Source organism: Bos indicus x Bos taurus, chromosome 16, assembly GCF_003369695.1.
Source record: "Bos indicus x Bos taurus breed Angus x Brahman F1 hybrid chromosome 16, Bos_hybrid_MaternalHap_v2.0, whole genome shotgun sequence".
Taxonomy (NCBI): Eukaryota; Metazoa; Chordata; class Mammalia; order Artiodactyla; family Bovidae; genus Bos; species Bos indicus x Bos taurus.
Window position 1 is genome coordinate 29,793,833 of NC_040091.1, and position 24,601 is coordinate 29,818,433.

General features: G+C 35.6%; 1 protein-coding gene across 5 annotated transcripts in view; it reads left to right on the forward strand.

Annotated features, from left to right (window-relative positions):
- Window positions 1-24,601, forward strand: part of AHCTF1 (AT-hook containing transcription factor 1) — a 97,335-nt gene that overhangs the window by 51,508 nt on the left and 21,226 nt on the right. For all 5 annotated transcript variants that reach the window (XR_003514894.1, XM_027564660.1, XM_027564657.1 and 2 more), the window contains exons 17-29: window positions 328-421; window positions 1,960-2,083; window positions 2,240-2,296; window positions 3,157-3,303; window positions 3,849-4,036; window positions 14,165-14,309; window positions 14,390-14,521; window positions 15,189-15,339; window positions 15,796-15,946; window positions 16,277-16,384; window positions 19,983-20,175; window positions 21,618-21,821; window positions 22,501-22,915. Coding sequence is in view for 4 of the 5 variants with exons in the window: in XM_027564660.1 (XP_027420461.1) it covers window positions 328-421; window positions 1,960-2,083; window positions 2,240-2,296; window positions 3,157-3,303; window positions 3,849-4,036; window positions 14,165-14,309; window positions 14,390-14,521; window positions 15,189-15,339; window positions 15,796-15,946; window positions 16,277-16,384; window positions 19,983-20,175; window positions 21,618-21,821; window positions 22,501-22,915 (2,109 nt within the window). In the remaining variant the exon portion in view is untranslated. The remainder of the gene's footprint in view (window positions 1-327; window positions 422-1,959; window positions 2,084-2,239; window positions 2,297-3,156; window positions 3,304-3,848; window positions 4,037-14,164; window positions 14,310-14,389; window positions 14,522-15,188; window positions 15,340-15,795; window positions 15,947-16,276; window positions 16,385-19,982; window positions 20,176-21,617; window positions 21,822-22,500; window positions 22,916-24,601) is intronic.

Here is a 24,601-nt window from a genome sequence, read left to right on the forward strand (position 1 = left end):
TCATAATTCTCTTAGATTTTTACTTGAACACATAGTGAATTTGCTTACTTTTATATTATCATTTGTGCCTAAGGGAGTAAAATAATTTTCTGAAATAGTTTTTCCAGGGTCTTTAACTGGCATCCTGTTGTTACAAGACTTTCTTGAGACACTCAGTTTTCTCATTTATGCGTCTGTTAATAAAGTGTTCTTTTATTACTTTAAGAAGCCTGCAATTTAAAGAATATTATAAAATTGTAGTAAAATATCAATTATGTAACCTTAAGTTTATGGGGAGTGTTTTGGAAATATTACTAGCTTTTCTTCCAACTCTTATGAAACATCTAGATGATGCTGTGCAGTTGTCAAGGTTATGCTACAACTACCCCGTAATTCAGAATTACTACACCAGTCGTCGACAGAAGTGTGAGCGTTCATCAAGGTATAGTACATCCAGAGCCTTCAAAAACCATTTTAGAAGTTACTTGTATAAGAAATCAAAGCTTTCTCAGAATAGAATTCATTATGTTATAAAAAAAAAGATTAAAGGGGTGGAAATCTCAGTAAAGTATATGAATTTGTCACCAGCATTACTATTTTAGTTGTAGTGTTTGCCTTGACCTACTGTTTACATCTTTATTTTAGAATTTGAACACAGCTATTTATTATTTCCTAAATCGGAGATTCTATAATTTAAGTATACATTTTTCCTGAGAATTCTTATTCAGAAGAAGACTTGAAGCAACTGTTACTAAAGCTGAAAATATATCATGTTAGTTACTTTACATTCTTTGCATTAACATTTGCATTTCAGCACTTTATCCATTTTTTTCTTTATTGCCTTTTTCTCTCTTTTCTTTAAATATGAACTCCCCCTTCCCCTTAAATACATATGTGGTTGGGTCCTTTGAAATAAAGATATAAAAGTAATAAAAGAAAAAAAGAGTAATGTTTTACAGCCTGACTCTACTTTGGAATTATAAATAGCCTTCTTCCTCAAGTTGGAATGACAGAATTGTAGAGGGGTATAACATTTAGAGCAATTATTCCCAAACCTTGATTCCAGGTTTGTTGTCTGAATCACTTGGAAACCTGTACAAAGTTGTGCATAGTTAGAGGATCCAGAATCTAATCAAGGATTAGATTAGAATAACTAATAACTAATCTAGGATAGTGAGCATGGACTTGGGAAATTTATAAGGTGTATTTAAAATTTCTAGATCTGTTATTTCCTAAGTGTATGTCCTTGAGCAGGTTGGATAAACTTTCTAATCCTATTTGTCACAAATTATAAAGTCAATATAAAGTAAATATAAAGATGAAATAAAATATCTTTCTTTCAATGCCTTATTCAAGAAAATTTCATCCAATAATTAGTAACTGCTATTGTTGTTATTAATATTAGATGAGGAAACAGACGAGGTCAGTATCTGCTTATCACCTGTATGTGCTCAATAATAAATATTAGGAGGGAACCCACTGCAGTGTTCTTGCCTGGAGAATCCCAGGGATGGGGGAGCCTGGTGGGCTGCCATCTATGGGGTCGCACAGAGTCGGACACGACTGAAGTGACTTAGCAATTAGCATTGAGGTTTAAAAACTAGTCCAGGTGATAAAACTGAAAGTAAAACTTTTTGACTTTGAGCTACAGTATTTACTTTCTCTATACTGAGATATCATGCTCTTTGGTAATTTGCTCAAGGTAGTAAAAAGTAAACAGCATTTTGCTGACTAGACCACTTTTTCCCCTGGAACCTGACCTTCACTAACTGACTTGGCTAATAACCAAACTTGAGGCTTCTTCAGGGTTTATCTGACTAACTTTACTTGATGTCCAGATTTCTCATGATGGGATCCTGTCCTCAAATTTCTTCTGCCTTTGATAGTTGAGGTCGTTACTTTTAAGAGTTGGCTGCTGGTTGTTTTGATAATAATAATTAGAACTAATGCTCAATATCCTTAATGTTGCCCTTATTGCAGAGGGAAGTGGAACCCTGACTGCTTGATGATTGATGGAATGGTTTCTCAGTTAGGAGATCGAGTAGAGAAGTTGTGGAAACGGGACGAAGGAGGCACAGGAAAATATCCTCCTACGAGTCTACATGTAGGTTCGCGGTAACACAATATCATTTAGTCTCAAAAGCTGGGCTGGGAGAGAGAGGAATGCTTAATTGGATTTTTCATACCTGGTATGGGCTAGGGAAAAACAAGGAACATAAATGAATGAATATGTAAAATGCACTAAATTTTTTTTTAATAGGCGTTACTTGACATATACCTACTAGACAACATTACTGAAGCAAGCAAGCATTCTGTTGTATCCTTTAAAATTTTATCAAGTAATTCACATATTACCAAAATCATACAATGTCAGAGTAGTAGGACCCTTATGCATCTAATCCAATCTCAATTTCACATTTGAATTTGTTTTAAAGGAAAGATTCTTAATCCAGGACCTGTTGATTGGATTCAGATGGTCTTTCGTTAACCTTGAAACTATGCAAAATGTTTATGTTTATTTTTCTAGAGATACAGTTCTTGGCTTTCATCAGACTCAAATGTGTCCAAGACATTCCCGAAGTTAAAGACAGCTCTAGAACATTGCTAGCATGTGGTCATTCTCTATGAGATTTTATGTGCTGGATGGGAATGCATTATGTGGTCTCTTAAATAAGATTTCTGTACTAAAGTCTATTTCTTAGTCAAAATGCATAATTTTATTCATAATTTATAAAACAAATAATGTGTTTGCTTAAACTGCCAGGGTTTATTGGATAATTGGAATTTCATCTGTGGCTTTGTTTCTTAAATTTGTTAATCTGCTAACTTGGGTGAAGAAAGTATGCTTTAGTTCATCTCCTTGTGGTGCCTGTGTGCTAAGTCGCTTCAGGCACGTGTGACCCTATGAACTGTAGCCCACCAGGCTCCTCTGTCTGTGGGGATTCTCTAGGCAAGAATGCTGGAGTGGGTTGCCATTTCTTCCTCCAGGGGACAAAGTACCTTTGTGGTGGTACTTAATACAGAATGAATGAAGTTGGTTGTGGGGTTGGCTGTACCGACATTTAATAAAACTGTCTTAAGCCTTTTTTCTGATACTTTCTGTTGTTACCTATTGCAGATATATATGTAGGAGTTTTTCTTTTTGTTTATTGTCCTTAATCCTCTTTTTTTTAAAAGACTATTTATTTGCTACTTGATATTATGTATTCCTTTCCAAACAAAACGGATACTTCCATTGAATCATTTCCAACTGCCTTTGCCATTTCTTGGGGCCAGGTTAAACTTATTCAAGGATTTTGGCTGATAGATCATAATGACTATGAGGTAAGTCTGTATAGTTCATTTAGAATGTTAAACTTTTGTAAACTATTAGAATTTTAGGAAAAATACATTTAACATTAAAGATATGGCACAGTCTACTTCCGGAGGTTTTTTAAGGATTCAGTTTAATCAGTACCTTCACCAAGCACCATTTCAGGCAACAAGAATATACAAAGATAAAATAGTTTAGAACCCCAAGAGTCTTATTGTCTAAATAACATACAAACAATTACCAGTAGTGCAAATATAGTCATTTTTATGTTACAGATATATTTGATGTGTTGGGTGAACCAGAGAAGCCAGAATTTGACATTGATGTATGAAATTGGTGATGGAAAGATTTTATATACTCACTTGACAAGATCTCAAAAGTATGAGGCTTTTGATAAGGCTTTTATTTAAAATAAAATATACAGTAAAATAGATATTTTCAGATATATTTAAACAGGTTTTATTTTAATTTGCATAGGTTTAGTATATTCCTTTTTTTTTTTTCAAAGTGCAAAGCATTGTATTTAATTTACCAGTTTTCATTGTCATTTTTGCAGAGTGGTTTGGATCTTCTGTTTCACCCGGCTACTGCAAAACCTGTGTCATGGCAACATTCAAAGATTATTGAAGCCTTCATGAGTCAGGGTGAGCACAGACAGGCCCTCAGATATATTCAGACAATGAAGCCAACAGTGTCCAGTGGTAGAGATGTTATCCTTCACCTCACTGTTTTGCTTTTTAATAGGTAAGTACCTGTTTTGAAAGTACAATTGAACTCTTGGCCATGTATTAATAAAATGGAACTGATGAAATAGAGCAATATATATTTCGACTTGGTTGCATTGCACAGTATTCTTATGTTCTTCATCTTTCATCGAGAAGAATGTAAAGCACCTTTTACCTAGAATAAGATGAATAAAAGAAGTAATGAGTAAAAGGGGAAATCAGACTGAGGTTTAAAAATTATGTCCGTTTCTACCTGGCAGTGTTGACAGTTTTCTCCTTGGACAGTTGAGGTTTGCTTATACTGAGAAGCAGCCAGAAATAGAGATAGAATGAAGTTTATGCTAAGTTGATAAATTATATTCTTTGACGGTATATTCCAGTGATGGTACTCTGATATTTTTGTTAGTCTTGCTTGCTTGGGTGTTGCAGTTCTTTAATTTTGTTGTTGCATTATAGCAGTACACAGTTGCTATAATAATTATATTTGACATGTATATACTAACTGACAATTAAGTGGCATGATTGGAAATACAGTGGTCTGGTTATTGGGTTTTCTTAATACCTAGGTAGTTGGGAAACTTGTTTTAGACTGGAATTAATTCATACTGGTTTTTTGTTGAATCTTATTGGTTGAGTCATTTTATATTTTCTTTATATATTTAAAAATTGGCCACTTTACTCACCCCAAATTGTCATTTATGAACCATACAGCTTTGAGGAGAGAGGATTGGATCTTTACATTTCAGACAGATCTGCAATTTAGTAATAGACTTGTTAGACATTGAAACTTACAATGTCCTCAAAAGTAATAAACTGCTAAAGTACTTGTTGAAATAATTTTGGTTAGTAAAAGTATTTGGCTCAGCTGAATAAATCAAGAATAAATATAAGAACAAAACGTTAAAGAAGCTAAAGAACATAAATGTTTAATAAATGGGTTAAAGAGTTCTAGTACTTGATAATATTTACAATAATGAAACCTTTATATAATGTAATTTCAAAACTGTATTTCTCAAGTACAGTAAAGCCTCAGTTATCTAGTCTCCAAAAACATAGCATCATTGTGAGATAACATGTTTTCAAATTCAATAAATGTTTAAAATAATTACTGAGGTGTTGTTCGGTTTTCTAGCTGTTGTGTGAATTTATATTAATTAATCTACATTTTAAAATGACAATATTGGAATAGTTACTGATTGTAACAGTTGACAGTCTCAGATAGATCTGAATTTATACCTGAATTCTGCTACATTCTGAAATATGATCAGAAGCAGTTAAATTATCCTTTCTGAGCCCAGGTTTCCTCCTGGGTTAATAATGACTGCTTTGCAACATTTTGAGGTTAGTTAAATGGCATAAGCACTATTACAGTTGCAAGTAGTAAATCATTAGTAAATGGTGGTGAAAGTAAAAGTTGCTCAGTTGGGTCTGACTCTTTGCAACCCCATGGACTGTAGCTTGGCAGGCTCCTCTGTCTGTGGAATTCTCCAGGCAAGAGTACTGGAGTGGGTAGCCGTTCCCTTCTCTAGGGGATCTTCCCAACCCAGGGATCGAACCTAGGTCTCCCACATTGCAGGGGGATTCTTTATGGTCTGAGCCACCAGCGAAGCCCAGTAAAGGGTGGTAGATTGAACCTTCTTGAGTTAATCATCATTGCATCATTTATTTAACTTTTCAGCCTAACTCCTGCCTGTTTCCTCTACCACCTCTTCTTTATTAAGATCATCTTTCTCTTTCTGTGAAACCTGTATGCTGGTAGCTTTTCAGTTATATGAGCTTTCTTTATGGACATACCATCACAGTTATGGCAAATAGATTTACCTAAAAGTAATCATGATGCACAGTACACGATAGCCTAAAAGTAACAGTTTTAGATTTTTAGCTCTTAACATTATGTACTCAGTCTTAGTAAAATAGAAGTACAATAGAGCTGGAAAACCTTTTTGTATAGGTGTAATCATTATCTTTATTCTTTCCACTTTCTGTGGGTTTCATTCTGCTGTGCTTTTTAACTCAAGTTGGTTTCTCATTTTCAACCTTTTATCTTTACTAACATAAAAAGGTAAATCTGAATGTTCTGTATATTACTTTGGCATCATCCCACAATTTTTATGGTTATTTTTTTCGTAAGTATTTTTAATTTTCATTATGATTTTTTTCTTTCCCAATTAATTATTTAGAAGCTTTAATGTACAAATATGGTTTAAAAAATTCTTTTCTCTTTTAATTGCATTGTGACTCCATAATGTGATCTACACATGGATCAGATGGCCAACACCAAAATCAGATTGATTATATTCTTTGCAGCCAAAGATGGAGAAGCTCTATATAGTCAGCAAAAACAAGACCAGGAGCTGCCTGTGGCTCAGATCATGAAATCTTTATTGCCAAATTCAGACTTAAATTGAAGAAAGGGGGGAAAACCACTAGACCATTCAGGTATGACCTAAATCAAATCCCTTATGATTATACAGTGGAAGTGACAAATAGATTTAAGGGCCTAGATCTGATAGACAGAGTGCCTGATGAACTATGGACGGAGGTTTGTGACATTGTACAGGAGACAGGGAGCAAGACCATCCCCAAGAAAAAGAAATGCAAAAAAGCAGAATGGTTGTCTGAGGAGGCCTTACAAATAGCTGTGAAAAGAAGAGAAGTGAAAAAGCAAAGGAGAAAAGGAAAGATATACCCATTTGAATGCGGAGTTCCAAAGAATAGCAAGAAGAGATAAGAAAGCCTTCCTTTCCTCAGTGAACAATGCAAAGAAATAGAGGAAAACAACAGAATGGGAAGACTAGAGATCTCTCAAGAAAATTAGAGATACGAAGGGAACATTTCATGCAAAGATGGGCTTGATAAAGGACAGAAATGGTATGGACCTAACAGAGGCAGAAGATATTAAGAAGAGGTGACAAGAATATACAGAAGAACTCTACAAAAAAGATCTTCACGACCCAGATGATCATGATAGTGTGATCACTGACCTAGAGCCAGACATCCTGGAATGTGAAGTCACGTGGGCCTTAGGAAGCATCACTACAAACAAAGCTAGTGGAGGTGATAGAATTTCAGTTGAAATATCCTTCCAGGATATTTCAAATCCTGGAAGATGATGCTGTGAAAGTCCTTTACTCAATATGCCAGCAAATTTGGAAAACTCAGCAGTGGCCACGGGACTGGAAAAGGTCAGTTTTCATGGCAATGCCAAAGAAGGCTCAAACTACTGCAAAATTGCACTCATCTCACACGCTAGTAAAGTAATGCTCAAAATTCTCCAAGCCAGGCTCATCAATATGTAAACCGTGAACCAGATGTTCAAGCTGGTTTTCAAAAAGGCAGAGGATTCAGAGATCAAATTGCCAATATCCCCTGGATTGTCGAAAAAACAAAAGAGAGTTCCAGAAAAACATCTATTTTTGCTTTATTGACTATGCCAAATCCTTTGGCTGTGTGGGTCACAATAAACTAGAAAATTCTGAGAGAGATGGGAATACCAGACCACCTGACCTGCCTCTTGAGAAACCTGTACGCAGGTCAGGAAGCAACAGTTAGAAGTGGGCATGGAACAACAGACTGGTTCCAAATAGGAAAAGGAGTACGTCAAGGCTGTATATTGTCATCCTGCTTATTTAACTTATATGCAGAGTACATCATGAGAAACACTGGGCTGGAAGAAGCACAAGCTGGAATCAAGATTGCTGGGAGAAATATCAATAACCTCAGATATGCAGATGACACCACCCTTATGGCACAAAGTGAAAAAGAACTAAAAGCCTCTTGATGGAAGTGAAAGTGGAGAGTGAAAAAGTTGGCTTAAAGCTCAACATTCAGAAAAGGAAGATCATGGCATCCAGTCCCATCACTTCATGGCAAATAGATGGGGAAACAATGGAAACAGTGACAGACTTTATTTTCTTGGGCTCCAAAGTCACTACAGATGGTGACTGCAGCCATGAAATTAAAAGACCCTTGCTCCTTGGAAGAAAAGTTATCACCAACCCAGACAGCATATTAAAAAGCAGAGACCTTACTTTGCCAACTAAGGTCTGTCTAGTCAAAGCTATGGTTTTTCCAGTATTCATGTATGAATGTGAGTGTTGGACTATAAAGAAAGCTGAGTGCCAAAGAATTGATGCTTTTTAACTGTGGTGTTGGAGAAGACTTTTGAGAGTCCCTTGGACTGCAAGGAGATCCAACCAGTCTATTCTAAAAGGAAATCACTTCTGAATACTCTTTGGAAGGACTGATGCTGAAGCTGAAATTCCAGTACTTTGGCCACCTGAGGGAAAGAACTGACTCATTGTAAAAAACCCTGATGCTGGGAATGATTGAAGGCAGGAGAAGTGGATGACAGAGGATGAGATGGTTAGATGGCATCACTTACTCGATGGACATGAGTTTGAGCAAGCTCTGGCAGTTGTTGATGGACAGGGAAGCCTGGTGTGCTGCTGTCCATGGGGTCGCAAAGAGTCGGACATGACTGAGCGACTGAACTGAACTGACTGAAGGAAGGTTTGCTGGACTTCTTGGTGGTTTAGTGGTTAAGATTCTTCCAGGACAGGGAGTGAGCTTCGATCCCTGGTTGGGAAACTAAGATCCTGCATGCCTTGCAGTGCAACCAGTAAATAAACTTTAAAAAAATGAATAAGAATGAAACGTTTGCATGTTGCCTCCTCTAATATGTATGTGTCTATTCCTTGTAATACTGCTAACTTTTTGTATTTTGAATACAGTATTAGGTACATAAAAGTTTAAAATTGTTATTTTTTAATGACTTTAACCTCTTATTGTAGAATAACCTTCGTCATGAGTAATTGTTAACATAGCTACAACAACTTTCTGTTATTTATGATTCATCTTTTCCTAATATTTAACTTTTACACTAATCACTGGAAATCAATAGTTGCTTGTTTACATTTCTGAATTTTTTTTTCATTGTGATCTCTATGATCCATTTCAAAAGACTGTTTATATTTGATCTGTCATTTTTAGAGCTTGTCACAGGAGTGTTTCTAAGGCTGTCTTCTTGCTGTGTTGCCAAGAACCCTCCATACATTTCTTAACTTTACTGTTAACCTGCTAGTTTTAGCCTTTCATCAATTGAAGTGATTTTCTTACTGCTTTTATTGGCATCGTGCCTTCCTGCCATGAGGAGCAGGAGAGTATTGGGTATATGAGAGTTACTTATTTTAAAATTTATGTTTAAATGTTGGCCCAAAATGGAGCATCAATTTCTTGAAGTTGGAGGTAACTATGCCTTCTCCTGTTGTAGGAGAAACTGAGAAAAATATACTATCATTTGTCTTTTGCTTTCAGGTATGCTTACTGTTATTAGATTCGTTTTTGATAAATCATAAATAAATTAATCTTACTCTTACCTCGTGTATCTGCTCACTGGGAGTGGATATCATACTTTAAAGTGGAAAACTTGAAACATATCCAGGGACTTCTCTGATGGTCCAGTGGTTAAAAAATCTGCCTTGTAGTGCAGGGGACATGGGTTTGATCCTTGGAAGGAGAGTGAAGATCCCACATGCATCAAAGCAACTAACCCCTTGGGCGGCAACTAGAGAATCTGAGCTGTGAAGATCTCTCATGACACAATGAAGATCCTGTGTGCTTTAATTAAGACCTACTGCAGCGAAATAAGTACATATGTGTGTGTGCGGTTTATATATATATACACACACACACACACATATGTAGCATATATATAATATTGTATATATGTGCAACCCCATGGACTATAGCCTGTCAGGCTCCTCTGTGCATGGAATTCTCCAGGCCAGAATACTGGAGTGGGTGTCTGTTCGCTTCTCCAGGTGATCTTCCCAATCCAGGGATTGAACCTAGGTCTCCCACATTCTAGGTGGATTCTTTACCATCTGAGTCACCAGGGAAGCCTGTATGTATATAGGCTGGGAGAAGAGGGGCAAGAATACGGTTCTTTTTGTTTTTTGAATAATAAGATATTTACATGCTTTTTTCTAAAATTACAAAAGGATACACAGTAAATTCCTAGCCTCCTAAGCTTCCTCACAGTACTAGTGTATCTTTCCTAAGACATTCTGGGACATTCTGAGCAAATGCATATGTATGTCATTGCTGCCCCTCCCCCCCTTTAAAAAATACATGCTGTCATCCATCTGCAGTATATTTTTAAAAGTAATTTAGTTTGCAGTTCATTTCCTGATAGTACATAAAGAGCTTCCTTATTTTAATCATTGCATGATAGTTCATTATGTGGATGTACCAGTATTTGTTTAACTGCCTTCGCTTAGTGAACATTTGGGTGGTTTTAATCTTATGCCATTTCAAACACTGCTGTGTATGAGTATCCACCTATTTTACACAAGTGCAGATTTATTTTGTAAAATCCTGGGAGTAGAATTACTGGGTGAAGAGTATAAGTGTTAGTCACTCAGTCGTGTCGGACTCTTTGTGACCCCATGGACTGTAGCCCACCAGGCTCCTCCGTCCAGGGAATTCTCCAGGCAGGAATACTGGAGTGGGTTGCCATTTCCTTCTCCAACTGGGTAAAAGGATATTTGCAATTTTAATTTTGATAAGGCATATTGCCTTCCATGTATGTCTCACTTTGTGTTATACCCTTTAGTTAGGCATTTATCGAGTTGATTGGTGAAAATGGTAATATTAATGTGATTAGTCTCACTATAATAATAGAATGCATCTTTTCATGAAGAGCTATTTTATGAAGTTAGAATTGCCAGTGTTTTATGACTCTTTGTCTCTTCTATTTCAATATTATTTAATCCTCTCACTGTTTCTGTTACTACTTTGTGATTTTTGTTTTATCATTTAAATTTTTGATGCAGCTGAAATTTATTTTGGTTCAAGCATTTTGTAAGAAGATTACAGAATACACAAAAGTAGAATAGTACTGTAGTACTATGAAAATTCCATATACCCATCCTACATCAGATTTAACAGATACAAGATTTTATTATACCTACTTCATCTATTTCTTTATATTAAAATTAATGATTAGATGTTCATTCATCTTCATTATCTATTTTTCTTTCTGTAGAAATGGCGTGCTCATTTTTAACACTCCCAGATTTCTGATTTAGGGGAAAAAAACTACTTCTCTTAAATACTCAGGTTATAACAACCACACTGTTATCCCTGTCCTGGTAGAAGAAGGAGTGCAAGGCAATTTCAGATGTAGATTTTTAGGTGATACACCTAAATGTTTTACTTATTTGCACTGTTGTTTTTATAAGTTTTGTAGAATATGTAAAATATTCTAGTCAAACAATAAAAATTTTAGGGTCCTGAACTGCCAGCAGTGGGATTTTGCTTCCCCAAGAAACTTTGTATCTACAGGAAGTCTGGGACAGTGCTGCTAAAATTTCCTCAGATGCATTTTCATTATGAATACTAATTGCTGTAACTTGGTTCATGTATTCTGTGTTTTTTATGCATGTCAGTTATTTATTTACAAGGCGTTATTTCAATTTTTGTGATTATTTCAATAAAAACTATAGTTAAAGCCTTTGGTAGGGGTGCTCTGCCTGGTCTTAGTTGTGGCATGTGGGATCTACTTCCCTTACCAGGAATGGAACCTGGGCCTCCTGCACAGGAAACGCAGAGTCTTAGCCACTGAACTATTAAAATCAAAATTACCTATTCACTTAAAATTAGGAATGATGACTTTTTTTTAGAAAATTATTCCTATCTACTTGCCCTTTTTTATTCTACTCCTGCTTCTGCCTTGACACTTATCAGCCCTTCCAAAAATTCTACATGTGAGACTAACCATTGTTAATCTTAGTATGTGTCTTTCAAGACATTTTGTTGTTTATATAAATACATAAAGACTTACAGGCTTTGTTTATTGGTTAATTTTTAGAAAATCTTATTATTCATGTTGTTTTAAGCCTATTTTTACTTATCAGTGTATCATGAGACACATTGCTTCATTTAATGACCTATTGCTCACAGAAGGATGTTTCAGCAGCCCCACTTGGTTTCTAAAACTGTCTAATTTGACCTAAGTTCTCCAATCAGATCTTGCTGTAGATAAGCCAAAATCTTACTAAGAAGATTTGCTAAGCTAAGTCCTCCACTTTCCCATAAACACAGTATGCTGTTTCTGTCTCTAGGTCTTTGCTCATTTTCTTTTCTACTCTTCTCGTGCTCAGTGTCACTTTCTTAAGAACCTCACTTGAATATTTCTGTGAGTTCTGTCCAGATCACATTAGATTTTTGTCTTCTTGAACTCTTGGGTTCAGATGGCCCCTGACTTAACAATGCTTCAACTTATAATTTTTTCAACTTTAAAATGGTGCAAAGCAATATGCATATATGAAGTAGTAACCATAGTTTGAATTTTGGTCTTTTCCTAAGCTAACTATATGCAGTATGATTTTCTCTTAATGATGCTGGGCATCGACAGTGAGCTGCAGCTCCCATTAACCCACATGATCATGAGAGTAGACAACTCATACACTCAAAACCATTCTCTGTCCCTACAACAATTCTGTTTTTTATTTTCGGTGGAATATTTGATAAATTACATGGAATAGTCAACATTTTATGATAAAGTATTTAAAGATGCCTTATTTTCTTTACTACTTCACAGTGATTAGTATTCAATAAAATTTTTAAGTACTTTTTTTTTTATTTTTTTTATTTTTAAAAGAAAATCCATCCTGAACCCTCCTCCCTCCTCCCTCCCCATACCATCCCTCTGGGTCGTCCCAGTGCACCAGTCCCAAGCATCCAGCATCGTGTATTGAACCTGGACTGGCATCTCGTTTCATACATGACATTTCACATGTTTCAATGCCATTCTCCCAAATCTTGCCACCCTCTCCCTCTCCCACAGAGTCCATAAGCCTGTTCTATACATCAGTGTCTCTTTTGCTGTCTCATATACAGGGTTATCGTTACCATCTTTCTAAATTCCATATATATGCATTAGTATACTGTATTGGTGTTTGTCCTTCTGGCTTACTTCACTCTGTATAATAGGCTCCAGTTTCATCCACCTCATTAGAACTGATTCAAATGTATTCTTTTTAATGGCTGAGTAATACTCCATTGTGTATATGTACCACAGCTTTCTTATCCATTCATCTGCTGATGGACATCTAGGTTGCTTCCATGTCCTGGCTATTATAAACAGTGCTGCGATGAACATTAGGGTACACGTGTCTCTTTCCCTTCTGGTTTCCTCAGTGTGTATGCCCAGCAGTGGGATTGCTGGATCATAAGGCAGTTCTGTTTCCAGTTTTTTAAGGAATCTCCACACTGTTCTCCATAGTGGCTGTACTAGTTTGCATTCCCACCAACAGTGTAAGAGGGTTGCCTTTTCTCCACACCCTCTCCAGCATTTATTATTTGTAGACTTTTGGATCGCAGCCATTCTGACTGGTGTGAAATGGTATCTTATAGTGGTTTTGATTTGCATTTCTCTGATAATGAGTGATGTTGAGCATCTTTTCATGTGTTTGTTAGCCATCTGTATGTCTTCTTTGGAGAAATGTCTATTTAGATCTTTGGCCCATTTTTTGATTGGGTCATTTATTTTTCTGGAGTTGAGCTGGAGGAGTTGCTTGTATATTTTTGAGATTAGTTGTTCGTCGGTTGATCACATGATCACATGATCATGAGAGTAGACAGCTCATACACTCAAAACCATTCTCTGTCCCTACAACAATTCTGTTTTTTATTTTCGGTGGAATATTTGATAAATTACATGGAATAGTCAACATTTTATGATAAAGTACTTAAAGATGCCTTATTTTCTTTACTACTTCACAGTGATTAGTATTCAATAAAATTTTTAAGTACTTTTAAATAATATGTACATAGTATCTTTTGGGGCTTCCCAGATGGCTCACTGGTAAAGAATCCACCTGCCAGTGAAGGAGATAGAAGTTTGATCCTTGGGTCAGGAAGACCCCCTGGAGGAGAAAGTGGCAGCTCACTCCAGTGTTCTTGCCTGGGAAATCCCATGGATGGAGGAGCCTTGCAGGCTACCGTCCATGTTGGTCGCAAAGAGTCGGACACAACTAAGATGCATGCACAAAGTATCTTTGGGATTCTTCAGGTGGATGTCTTGTTTTGAACATTTTAAATAGCTTTTCTAAAACTAAACTTTGATAAATATTGATTTCAGGTGCATGGTGGAGGCCTGGACTTTACTGCGACAACATTCTAATAGGTTGAATATAGAGGAGCTGCTCAAGCATACATATGAAGTCTGTCAGGAGATGGGCTTAATGGAGGATTTACTGAAGCTACCATTCACAGACACTGAGCAGGTAATGATTTGTCAGTGTAAACTTATATCTGGAAATTCAGGATAAGTTAATAGCTTACAAATCTATTTTGTTCTTTGTAGGAGTGTTTGGTGAGATTTTTACAGTCCAGTGCGAGTGTTCAGAATCATGAATTCCTTTTAGTTCACCATTTGCAGCGTGCCAATTATATTCCTGCCTTGAAGCTGAACCAGACTCTGAAGATTAATCTTATGGTACAGTTGAACTTGTTTTATTATGGGGGGACAAGAGAATAGGGAAAACAGATGACTTCATTATATAAGAGCTTTGTATAATCTTGAATTTTGAAAATCCTCACTTTCTGAAGCAGAATTGACAAACAGGGTGTTGTTACTTATCCAGTTCTTTTATATGTGCCATTTCTGTTTAGGTATCTGCCCACAGTCTTGCCAGACTAACTACTTTACTCACTCAGGAAAAATAGCAACTGGTAGAGGACAACAGTAGGAAATAAATAGTGCAAAAAGCATGGACTTTAGGGGTTGGACTAATTGTTCGTTGGCTCTGTGTGCTTGGACACACTCTGAACCTTGGTTTCCTTAATCGTAAAAGGAGAGTATCTTTTGTGAGGGTGCACAGACGTGTGTGTGATGGAACATGTTGCTTAGTAAATGAAAATCATTGCTTTTATTAGTTGTAAATAATCAAGGCTGGGAAGGAGAGACTTGGAATTTATCAATGGGTAAGAATTGATGAAGCAGTTAGGTTGTGTGTATGATGTCTTTGGTTTGGAAGAATGGGTATGTAGAAAGGAGGAAGGTGTTCTTGTGTATTCATAATTATATTTTAATAGTAAATAATAGGCATAGCACCTAACATTTTTGAAGATTAAATTTTTACCAGTTATGTTATGTTCTGTAGAATGATCGTGATCCTCGTTTGCGCGAGAGATCAGTGACTCGAAATTCTATAATAGACCAATATGGGAAAATTCTTCCTAGAGTCCAGCGAAAATTAGCCATTGAGCGAGCAAAGCCTTACCATCTGTCAGCATCATCAGTTTTTCGAGAAGGTAAGATTTCATTGAAAAATGTCCTAAAATATTGCACTAGAAAAGATATTGAATGATTATCTTCTGAAACCTTTGTTATCTTCTGTTTAGCTCAATTTTGCTTTGATTCATCACAGTGATGCTTTGCGGTTTTGTTTGTTTGTTTATTGGTGGTTCTACCCCAAGAAATCGAAAGCTTCCTTGGAACTTTTAATCTTTCTAGTTTATTTAGTACAGAGTGACAGAACTCTCTTGATTTCATTTGAAGACTGCTGACTTTTAGAAAACATGTAGACAAATTATTTCACTGTCTCCTAAAAGCCAAAATTGTTAAATTTCTGCACGTATATTGCTAAACCAAATATAATTTGAACTACTCATGTTTTGTTTTCGCCAATCACTTTGCTGTATTTGTCTGTCTACTTTAAAATCCTGGTGTTAGAGATGAAATTAAATACTACCTTTTTTGTTTCACAGTTTCTAGACCAAAACCATTATCAGCAGTTCCAAAGCAGGCTGTAACTGGAACTGTGTTAACAAGATCTACTTTCATCAATAATGTGTTATCTAAAATTGGAGAGGTCTGGGCAAGTAATGAACCCGAAAATAGTATCTCTGTCTACAATAGGTATGTTTTTCTTACACCTTTTACACTCATGCTACTTGCTAATCTTCCCTGGGTTATCAGCTGCATTCATAAACAATCCAGCCTTAGAGCTAATTAGCGTATGTAGGAAAAATGTTTTGTGTTGTCTACTTTTCTTGCAAGAAGAACATTCTTTGTTCTTAAATTTGAAACCAGTTATGTTCATTGTTATTTGTAAATAAGCAGAATATACATGGTAAAAAAAAGATAGCCCCCCTCCCATCTAACCTCACCTTCTTACAGTGTTTGTATTGATAATTTAGTCTTCTTTGTGATACATAATCAAAAGTTAAATTTTTATTTTCTCTGTAGTCCTAAAGTAGAAGAACCCTCTCCTGTAGCATATTCTCTCCCAGATCCAGAGCTGCCTGAGGCATTTGTTGGAACACCAATTACAAAGGCATCACAAAGAATTTCTAGGTAAGAATTTATTTAATCACTTTTAAAAGACAGTATTAGACAAGAATTACACTGATACGATATTTGTCTTAATTTCACTTACTTCACTTAGTAATGGTATTCTCTAGGTTGATCCATGTTGCTTACAAATGGCAATATTTAATTCTTTTTTTTGACTAATTCCATTATATATATATGTATATTATATATATGTCCATTATATATTTTTTAATGAAGCTCCATTCTGTTTTCCATGGTGACTATACCAATTTATATTCCCAGCAGCAGTGTTAAGAGGGTTCTCTGTTCTCCATACCCTCTTTAGCTTTTATTATTTGAAGACTTCTTGATGATAGTCAGTCTGACCAGTGTGAGATGATACTTAATACTTACACTATAATTTTAAAATTATCTTTGAAGTTTTCATAAATACTGTTTTAAATTATTGAAGGAGTTTATAATGCTTCCTTTAAAAAAATAATTTGGGCAGTTTTATAGTAATTTTAAGGAATTTTACATCAGCTGATAATCTACTTAGAATTTTGCCTAATGATTTCAGACTGCTTTAAAAAAAGCAAACTTTGTTGTATTAAAATCATAAGCAAAATAAATTATTAATTTGTTTTCTTTAATCTCTCTGATTCAGACCCATGAATGAAGGTTATTTTTTATAAATCCCAGCTGATCTTGGTTGGCTTCTAAAAACTTGCCCCTGTTTAACTGAGCCTACTAAGATGTCTTAAGTGGCTTTAGTACAATAATACTTTTATTTCTTAAACCTATGGTTATTAGAAAAGTAAATAGTTAAATTGAAATTTTGTATCCAAGATGGAACTGTGGTTGTTTATTGGAGAGTGGAGAAGTGTTCATAATTATCAATAGCAGAGTACAAAAAGTATCTCTTAATGTAATGATTCTTTCTCTTTAATAATATGACCATAATTGTTGAAAATTTTTGACATTTTGCAATTTATCCATGACAAAATGACATAATTTTGTTGAAATAGTTTTGATACTAAGAATAAAGGTACTCAGAATAAGTTAATAACTTAAAAACAATTGGGCTCAACCCATTTGTAGTGTATATAATGGACATCTTTTCAAATCATGAAAGGATTTTCCCTTTTTTGGGTTAGATTTTATTAAATTGAGGTTCTTTTCCTTTATTACTATAAGGAGATGGTGAGAAGGTTGCTTCAAATAGAAGTCATTATCACTGACATGGTATTTTTACCAATAGTTTTGGTTTTTTTCCCACAAATCACTTTTTCTCAGTTCCTTTGTACTTGAAAGTGAAAGTGAAGTCGCTCAGTGTGTCTGACTTTTTGCGACCCCATGGACTGTAGCCCACCAGACTCCTCCATCCATGGGATTTTCCAGGCAAGAGTACTGGAGTGGGTTGTCATTTCCTTTCTCCAGGAGATCTTCCCAACCCAGGGATTGAACCCTGGTCTCCCTCATTGTAGGTAGCTGCTTTACCATTGAATAGGTCTGCAATTCAAGAAGGGAGAAAGAATAAGTGTTCAGGCCTACTAATGGCCTAAAGACTATTATGAGAATCCTTTAAAACTGGTGTTAATGCATATGGAATAGAGCTGATTGAGTTGTGAATATTTACCTTTTATAAAAATCATTCCACTTCTTGCTTCTATATTTTTCAAATTGGGTGTGTGTTAGTGTAAGTAAAATTTAATGGATTGTGGCTTAGCATAGATAATATCAATGGGCACTGAATATAGTAAGGCTAAATGCCGTTTTATGTAATTCATATGTGTATATTTTTACATATGAAAATACATTCATTTGTGTATGTGTATAATCTAAAATGCATTACCTACTTGGATCATGGTCAAAAAGTTGTTGAGGAAATAAAAGACCTAATGTGATATTTAACACTTTCTTTAGAAAACAATCAAAAATGTTTTTCTTGATATCTTTTTTAAATGTAACTTAAACACATCAAGTCTTGTTAGTATAAGAATTTTGCTTTTACTCAGTAGGTGTACCACTTGTTGCACAGACCTTGCTTTTGAGAAATAATCTTTCCTAAATAGACACCTTAAACATAAATTTAAGCCCAATGCAAGGCATTTAACAAAATACCTATTTGGGATAGCTCAATAAAAAAGTGAGCAAAAGTTTACAAATATATAATTTGAATGCAAATGAAGTAGAGAAGGAAAGAAGAATCAGAAGACAACAGAGAAAGAAATGTCTAGCAATCTGACTGAATATTCTTGGTTTGGTAGAAAGCTCAAAGCTGTGCTTAGTACAGAATAACAAATGCAAAGATGCTGTATTTAGAGGAAGAAAATACTTCCTGTAAATATTTTCCCACCACATAATAAGTTGTTTTGAAGCACCTATGATTTCTGTTGGTCTGCCATCTCTCGCAGCAAAAATCTTGAACTTAAAGGATAGAATGGCAAAGAAGGCATAGCAGCAAGAAATTATTATTTCTGGGCACCAAACCTACTTTTCTGGTTATTCTCAGCTGAATCACATAGGCATCTTGGGGTAGTGTTTTTGTTGCTAGGAATGTAGCCATAAAATAAACTATTAGGAAATTGGGAAAGGAGTGACTGTATGTTTGTAAATGGTCCACAAAAATTGTAATCTGAAAATTTCACCTTCAAGTTTATTTATTTGTAAATTAGGTTTTTAAGCTGTTTGGACTGTGCATACTTAATACAAGTCACCAATGAGATCATTTCTATCATCTGATATGATAAGAATGTCCAGGACACTGTAGGAAAAAAAAACCATTGAGTATAGTCCTGGGATTCTCTTTTGCTACTAACCTCATTAATTTGAGAAAATTAACATTTCCTTTGGTTGCTAAGTGTAGTGATCAGAACCATAAAGGTAAATAAACCAGTATTCATTATGTAAATTTCATGTAGGTGAAAGGAATTTCTAGGTTGATGAAAGTGAATTGCAGTGAATGGCTTGCTAGGGAAGCGTTACATTGTTTTCTTGAGTGCTTGAATCATTAATAGTTTGTCTTCATTTGAAAATAAATGCTTGGCACATAGAGGGGCTCAGTAAATATTGGTTAAGGGAGGGAGGAGGGCTATAACTCCTTTTGAGGGGGTGGGGAGCGTGATCTGAGAAGGAAATGGCAACCCACTCCAGTACACTTGCCTGAAACATCCCATGGATGGAGGAGCCTGGTAGGCTACAGTCCATGGGGTCATGAAGAGTCGGACATGACTGAGCGACTCCACTTTCACTTTTCCATTGGAGAAGGAAATGGCAACCCATTCCAGTATTCTTGCCTGGAGAATCTCAGGGACAGAAGAGCCTGGTGGGCTGCTGACTATGGGGTCGCAGAGAGTTGGACGTGGCTAAAGCGACTTAGCAGCAACAGCAGCAGTGGGAGCATGATCAAATTGCTATCTAGGTTTCATAATTCTCTTTTTTCACTACTGAATTAATTCTGATTTTTGAAACTAAGGGTGGCATTACAGACAGTAATATACTTGTCTGAATTTATATTTTCATATGGTGAATATAGAAGTTTGCATAATTAAATGGGATACTGATTCTTTTTGTTTCTTCAGTATAACTCAAATATGTTACCAGGATTTTTCTATTTATATGTATACTGTGATTACAGACTGCTGGATTTGGTTGTTCATCCTGTCCCCCAGCCCTCTCAGTGTTTGGAGTTGATTCAGCAAAGCCCCACAAGGTCTCCTTGGTCCCTGGCATCTAGTTCATTGCCAGTAAGTTCACAATTAAAAGGATCACGTCAGAATGCCTCCAGGGCTTCAGAATTACATTTACTTGAAACTCCTCTTGTTGTTAAGGTAAGTATTATATTACATATCTAGCATCTAGTATTCATAGTGAAGCTAGGAAGTTCCTTACAAATAGCAGAGAGAAATAAAACTATTTATAATCGACATCTCTGGGTAATAGGGGTTTTAAGCCTTTATTTTCCCTTTTTCTGTGGATATGTTTCCAAAATGCTTACTGTATTATAAATTAGCCTTTTTTCTTTGAAAAATGCTTTCATGTTCTTGTTGTGTTTTTTTTTTTTTTCTGATGCCATTTTGCTATTTCATCAAATACTTTCTCATTCTTAACATTTTTTAAGTTTTGTATTAAAATTCTAGCTCCTTCAGTAAAATTATAAAGTGTTACTCTTTCCTGCTATCAGTAGGAAATTGCTTTTTCCTTCACCCTTTCTGATAAATTACTAGCAGAGAAACCACAGCTAAACTTGTGATGACTGGTAACAGTGGATTTTTAGCTTCCTGTTGGAAAGCCATTTTCACATATGTTCTCTGCAAGTTCCTTGTCCGGTATTCTGGATTGAGTCCCAGAACTTATTTATTTTTTCCTTAATTGTTTCTGGATATCCAGCATTTAAAGTGAAGCCAAGAAATTCTTATTTTTCAAACTGGATAAAAGATACTTCAATAAATGCTATTCCTAAAATAGTTATTAAAAGAAATTGAAAAGGTGGTTGCTAAGATTAAGTTCCTAATATTTAATATCCAGTATAGTATTTCTAACTTTTTTCTTCTATAGAAAAACACTCATATTTTATATAATCTGCTGTTAAGTTCAAATGAAATTAAATGAGGGAGTAATTTTGTACTTGCTACCAAAAAGAATCTAGGAAAAAAATCAATATAATCTTATGATGGATCTGATGGAATTTAATAATCTAATAGGATCCAGTAATTTGTTTACGAGTCCTTTAGAGGAGAGGTTAAGTGAGGAAATTGTTTTTGCTATCTAGTTCATCTGATTATCTGTAATCATTGTAGTAAACCATAAGAATTCTCATAAGTAAGTCAGTTACTATTGAATTCATGTAATGGAATTATATTTTTTCTAAAACATTCTTAAAGTCAGTCTTATTAATTTAGATTAGCTTGCTATAATTAAACTAGATTCTGTTCTTCACACAGTACCATCTCTTTCACCTACTACAGTTTTCTAAGCAATAGTTAAATAATTTATCTTATATCAGCACTTTATTTTTTAAGTTGAACTTAAACCTAGGAATAATCAAGGTTTAGAATGATTATGGATGCAATTTTATGTTTTGTAGCCTTATAAATAGAAAGCACTGAGTAGAATTTTATGTTTTCTTTCCAGTAATCTATAATAATACTTATTGATGTTTTTATTGGAGATGAGAATATAGTCACCATTGCCACTCATTTGGCTCTGTCTGTCCTTACTTAAGTGTCTTTTACAAACACTAATGGTGAATTCCATTTACTCTGTGTCATAGAAAGCTAAGACTTTGGCTATGTCAGTTACTTCCTCTGGATTTGCCGAGTTCACTCCTCAATCCATCCTAAGGTCTGGTCTTCGAACAACACCTTTAGCATCTCCCTCTCTGTCACCTGGAAGATCTCTTAGTCCTCCTTTACGACTCAAAGAAACTAGAATTTCGTTCATGGAAGAAGGTGTAACCACGAAATGGACTGCTGCTGTAAGTTTGATAATAGTTGGAACAAAAGGACTTCTTAATAATATATTAAGCTCCTATCAGTGTAAATGATATCGCTATAGATTTTTATATACAGTCTTGCAGATAGTCATAAAATCAGAAAACATTAATTCAGAGAGAAACTTTAGGGCCTTGGCTAAACCAAACCTACCATTTACAGGTGAAGAAAATAGGGCTAGAAGCACTATTAACTTCCCAAGTTAAGTTGTCTATAACCACATAGTTACTTGATAGAAGAAATGGGACTGGAATTAAGATCCATGGTTGGTTTTGTTTGTTTGTTTTGGAATGTCTTTGTTTTTTAACCTGTATTGTACTGCCGCTCTTAGTAAGTTCCTAGTTTGTTGTCTGTTTGGGAGGGTATGTCTTTAGAGCTTCACTGTAGGTTAATAGGAATCCATTGGTGGTTATTGGGCATCTTGCCTATTCTGTATATTAGTCTTTTGGAAGTACTGATCTATTACCAATTAGAGAATCATTAACAGTCATTAACTTTTAATCATCAGTCTGAGGAGAATGAATTAGAGTAAGTAAATTTTGATGGAGAAAGAATTTGGAGACAAACAGAGCATGGAAAGGGTGGGTGTGATTGGGATGGATAAGTTAGATTTAACTGATTTTTACTAGTAAAATTTTTTTTCTCCAAATCTTAACTTGATAGACTGTAGATGACAGCAAAGCAAAAACATTTATTACTGCATCTTTACATAAATGTGGGGCTCCAGCAGAAACTGAATGGCTGAAAAACAAAGATAAGACAACATCTTTCCCCCTGGATAGCCCTGAAGAGGAACATCAAGAAATGGATGTCAGATCACAGGATACAACTTCACAAAGTTTGGAGAAACTGGATGTGAGCGTAGAAAATAGCAATACTTCCACCAGATCAGACCAGACTACCTTAGAGTATCAGGATGCTCCATTACCAGAAGACTTTGAAGATATTTTGATAGCCTCTAAGTCAGTGAGCTCTTCCACTGAACTGGTTGCTAATTTAACTGAACAGACTGAGAAGAACAGTGATAAAGATACATTTGAACCAGGAGTGACTCCTCCAGAGCCAGAGAAACAAATGGGTAAGGACTCATCCCAGATATTCAAAATGGCCATTGATATCCTTCAGTAAAATTTGGAATAGAAGTTTCTCTACCATAAGAAAAGCAACAGGGTTAAATAATTACATGATCATAGCACAGTAGGTTCTAGCAAGAGTATACGTATCTTATTCTTTCCACTTACAAACTTTGATTATAAGTATGTATGAGGTTTGAGAAGAGGAGAACTTAATGTGTGTTCTGTTTTCATTTGGAAATGAAATTTAGAAAAGAACAGTAATGATTAAGGAAGCAATGTCAAATATCAGTGTGACTTAACGTCTTCCTATAGTTATGAGAAATAATAATACTACCTTTAAAGATTACGTTAACTTACCCATCCAGAAGCCTCAACTTTCTGGAAAGCTGCTTAGGAAACGAAGTTCATTCTGCTCTCCATCCCTGCCTCCAAAATAATCACTAGAAAGTGAAAATAAATGTCCAAAGACCCATGAATATATTGTCTTTATATTCATTTATCAAAAAATGTTTGAGCCCCTAGTCTTGTGCAACGGACAGGGTCCTGTTTTGTGTGTGTGTTAGGTATTAAGGATAAATAAAGTAGAGGATAAAGAATAAAAATGTGCTAGATGTTAAGGATAAACTAAGTAGACATGGCACTTGCCTGCATGTAATGTAAAGTCTAGTGAGTGAGTGAGAGTTGCTCAGTCATACCTGACTCTTTGCAACCCCATGGACTGTAGCCTGCCAGGTTCCTCTGTCCATGGAATTATCCAGGCAAGATTACTGGAGTGGATTGTGGATTAAATCAAACAAGTGCGTACAACGCAGATTGATAAATGTTATGGTGGGAGACACAGTAGGAACCAGTGGAACACAAGAAGGGAGAAACTTTGCTTAGAATTGGTGGATCAGAAAACTTAGTCTATGTTTATCTTTCTTACTCCTGAAGATTTAACAAGCTTATTTAAAGATAATTCCTATCTTTAAATCTGTAAAACCAGTGTAAAAATGTGTGTCATAGTGGTTTCTTTGGGAAAATATTTTCTGCCTAAGCTGAACTAAGGTTTCTTAAAATGTGAATCCAGTGAAGTTGGGGCTAATACTGTCTTTATTTGATAAACGTACACATTATTAATTGGACATGGAACAACAGACTGGTTCCAAACAGGAAAAGGAGTACGTCAAGGCTGTATATTGTCACCCTGCTTATTTAACTTATATGCAGAGTATATCATGAGAAACGCTGGGCTGGAGGAAGCACAAGCTGGAATCAAGATTGCCGGGAGAAATATCAATAACTTCAGATATGCAGATGACACCACCCTTATGGCAGAAAGTGAAGAGGAACTAAGAAGCCTCTTGATGAAAGAGGAGAGTGAAAAAGTTGGCTTAAAGCTCAACATTCAGAAAACTAAGATCATGGCATCTGGTCCCATCACTTCTTGGGAAATAGATGGGGAAACAGTGGAAACAGTGTCAGACTTTATTTTTCTGGGCTCCAAAAACACTGCAGATGGTGACTGCAGCCATGAAATTAAAAGACGCTTACTCCTTGGAAGGAAAGTTACGACCAACCTAGATAGCATATTCAAAAGCAGAGATATTACCTTGCCAACAAAGGTCCGTCTAGTCAAGGCTATGGTTTTTCCTGTGATCATGTATGGATGTGAGAGTTGGACTATGAAGAAAGCTGAGCGCCGAAGA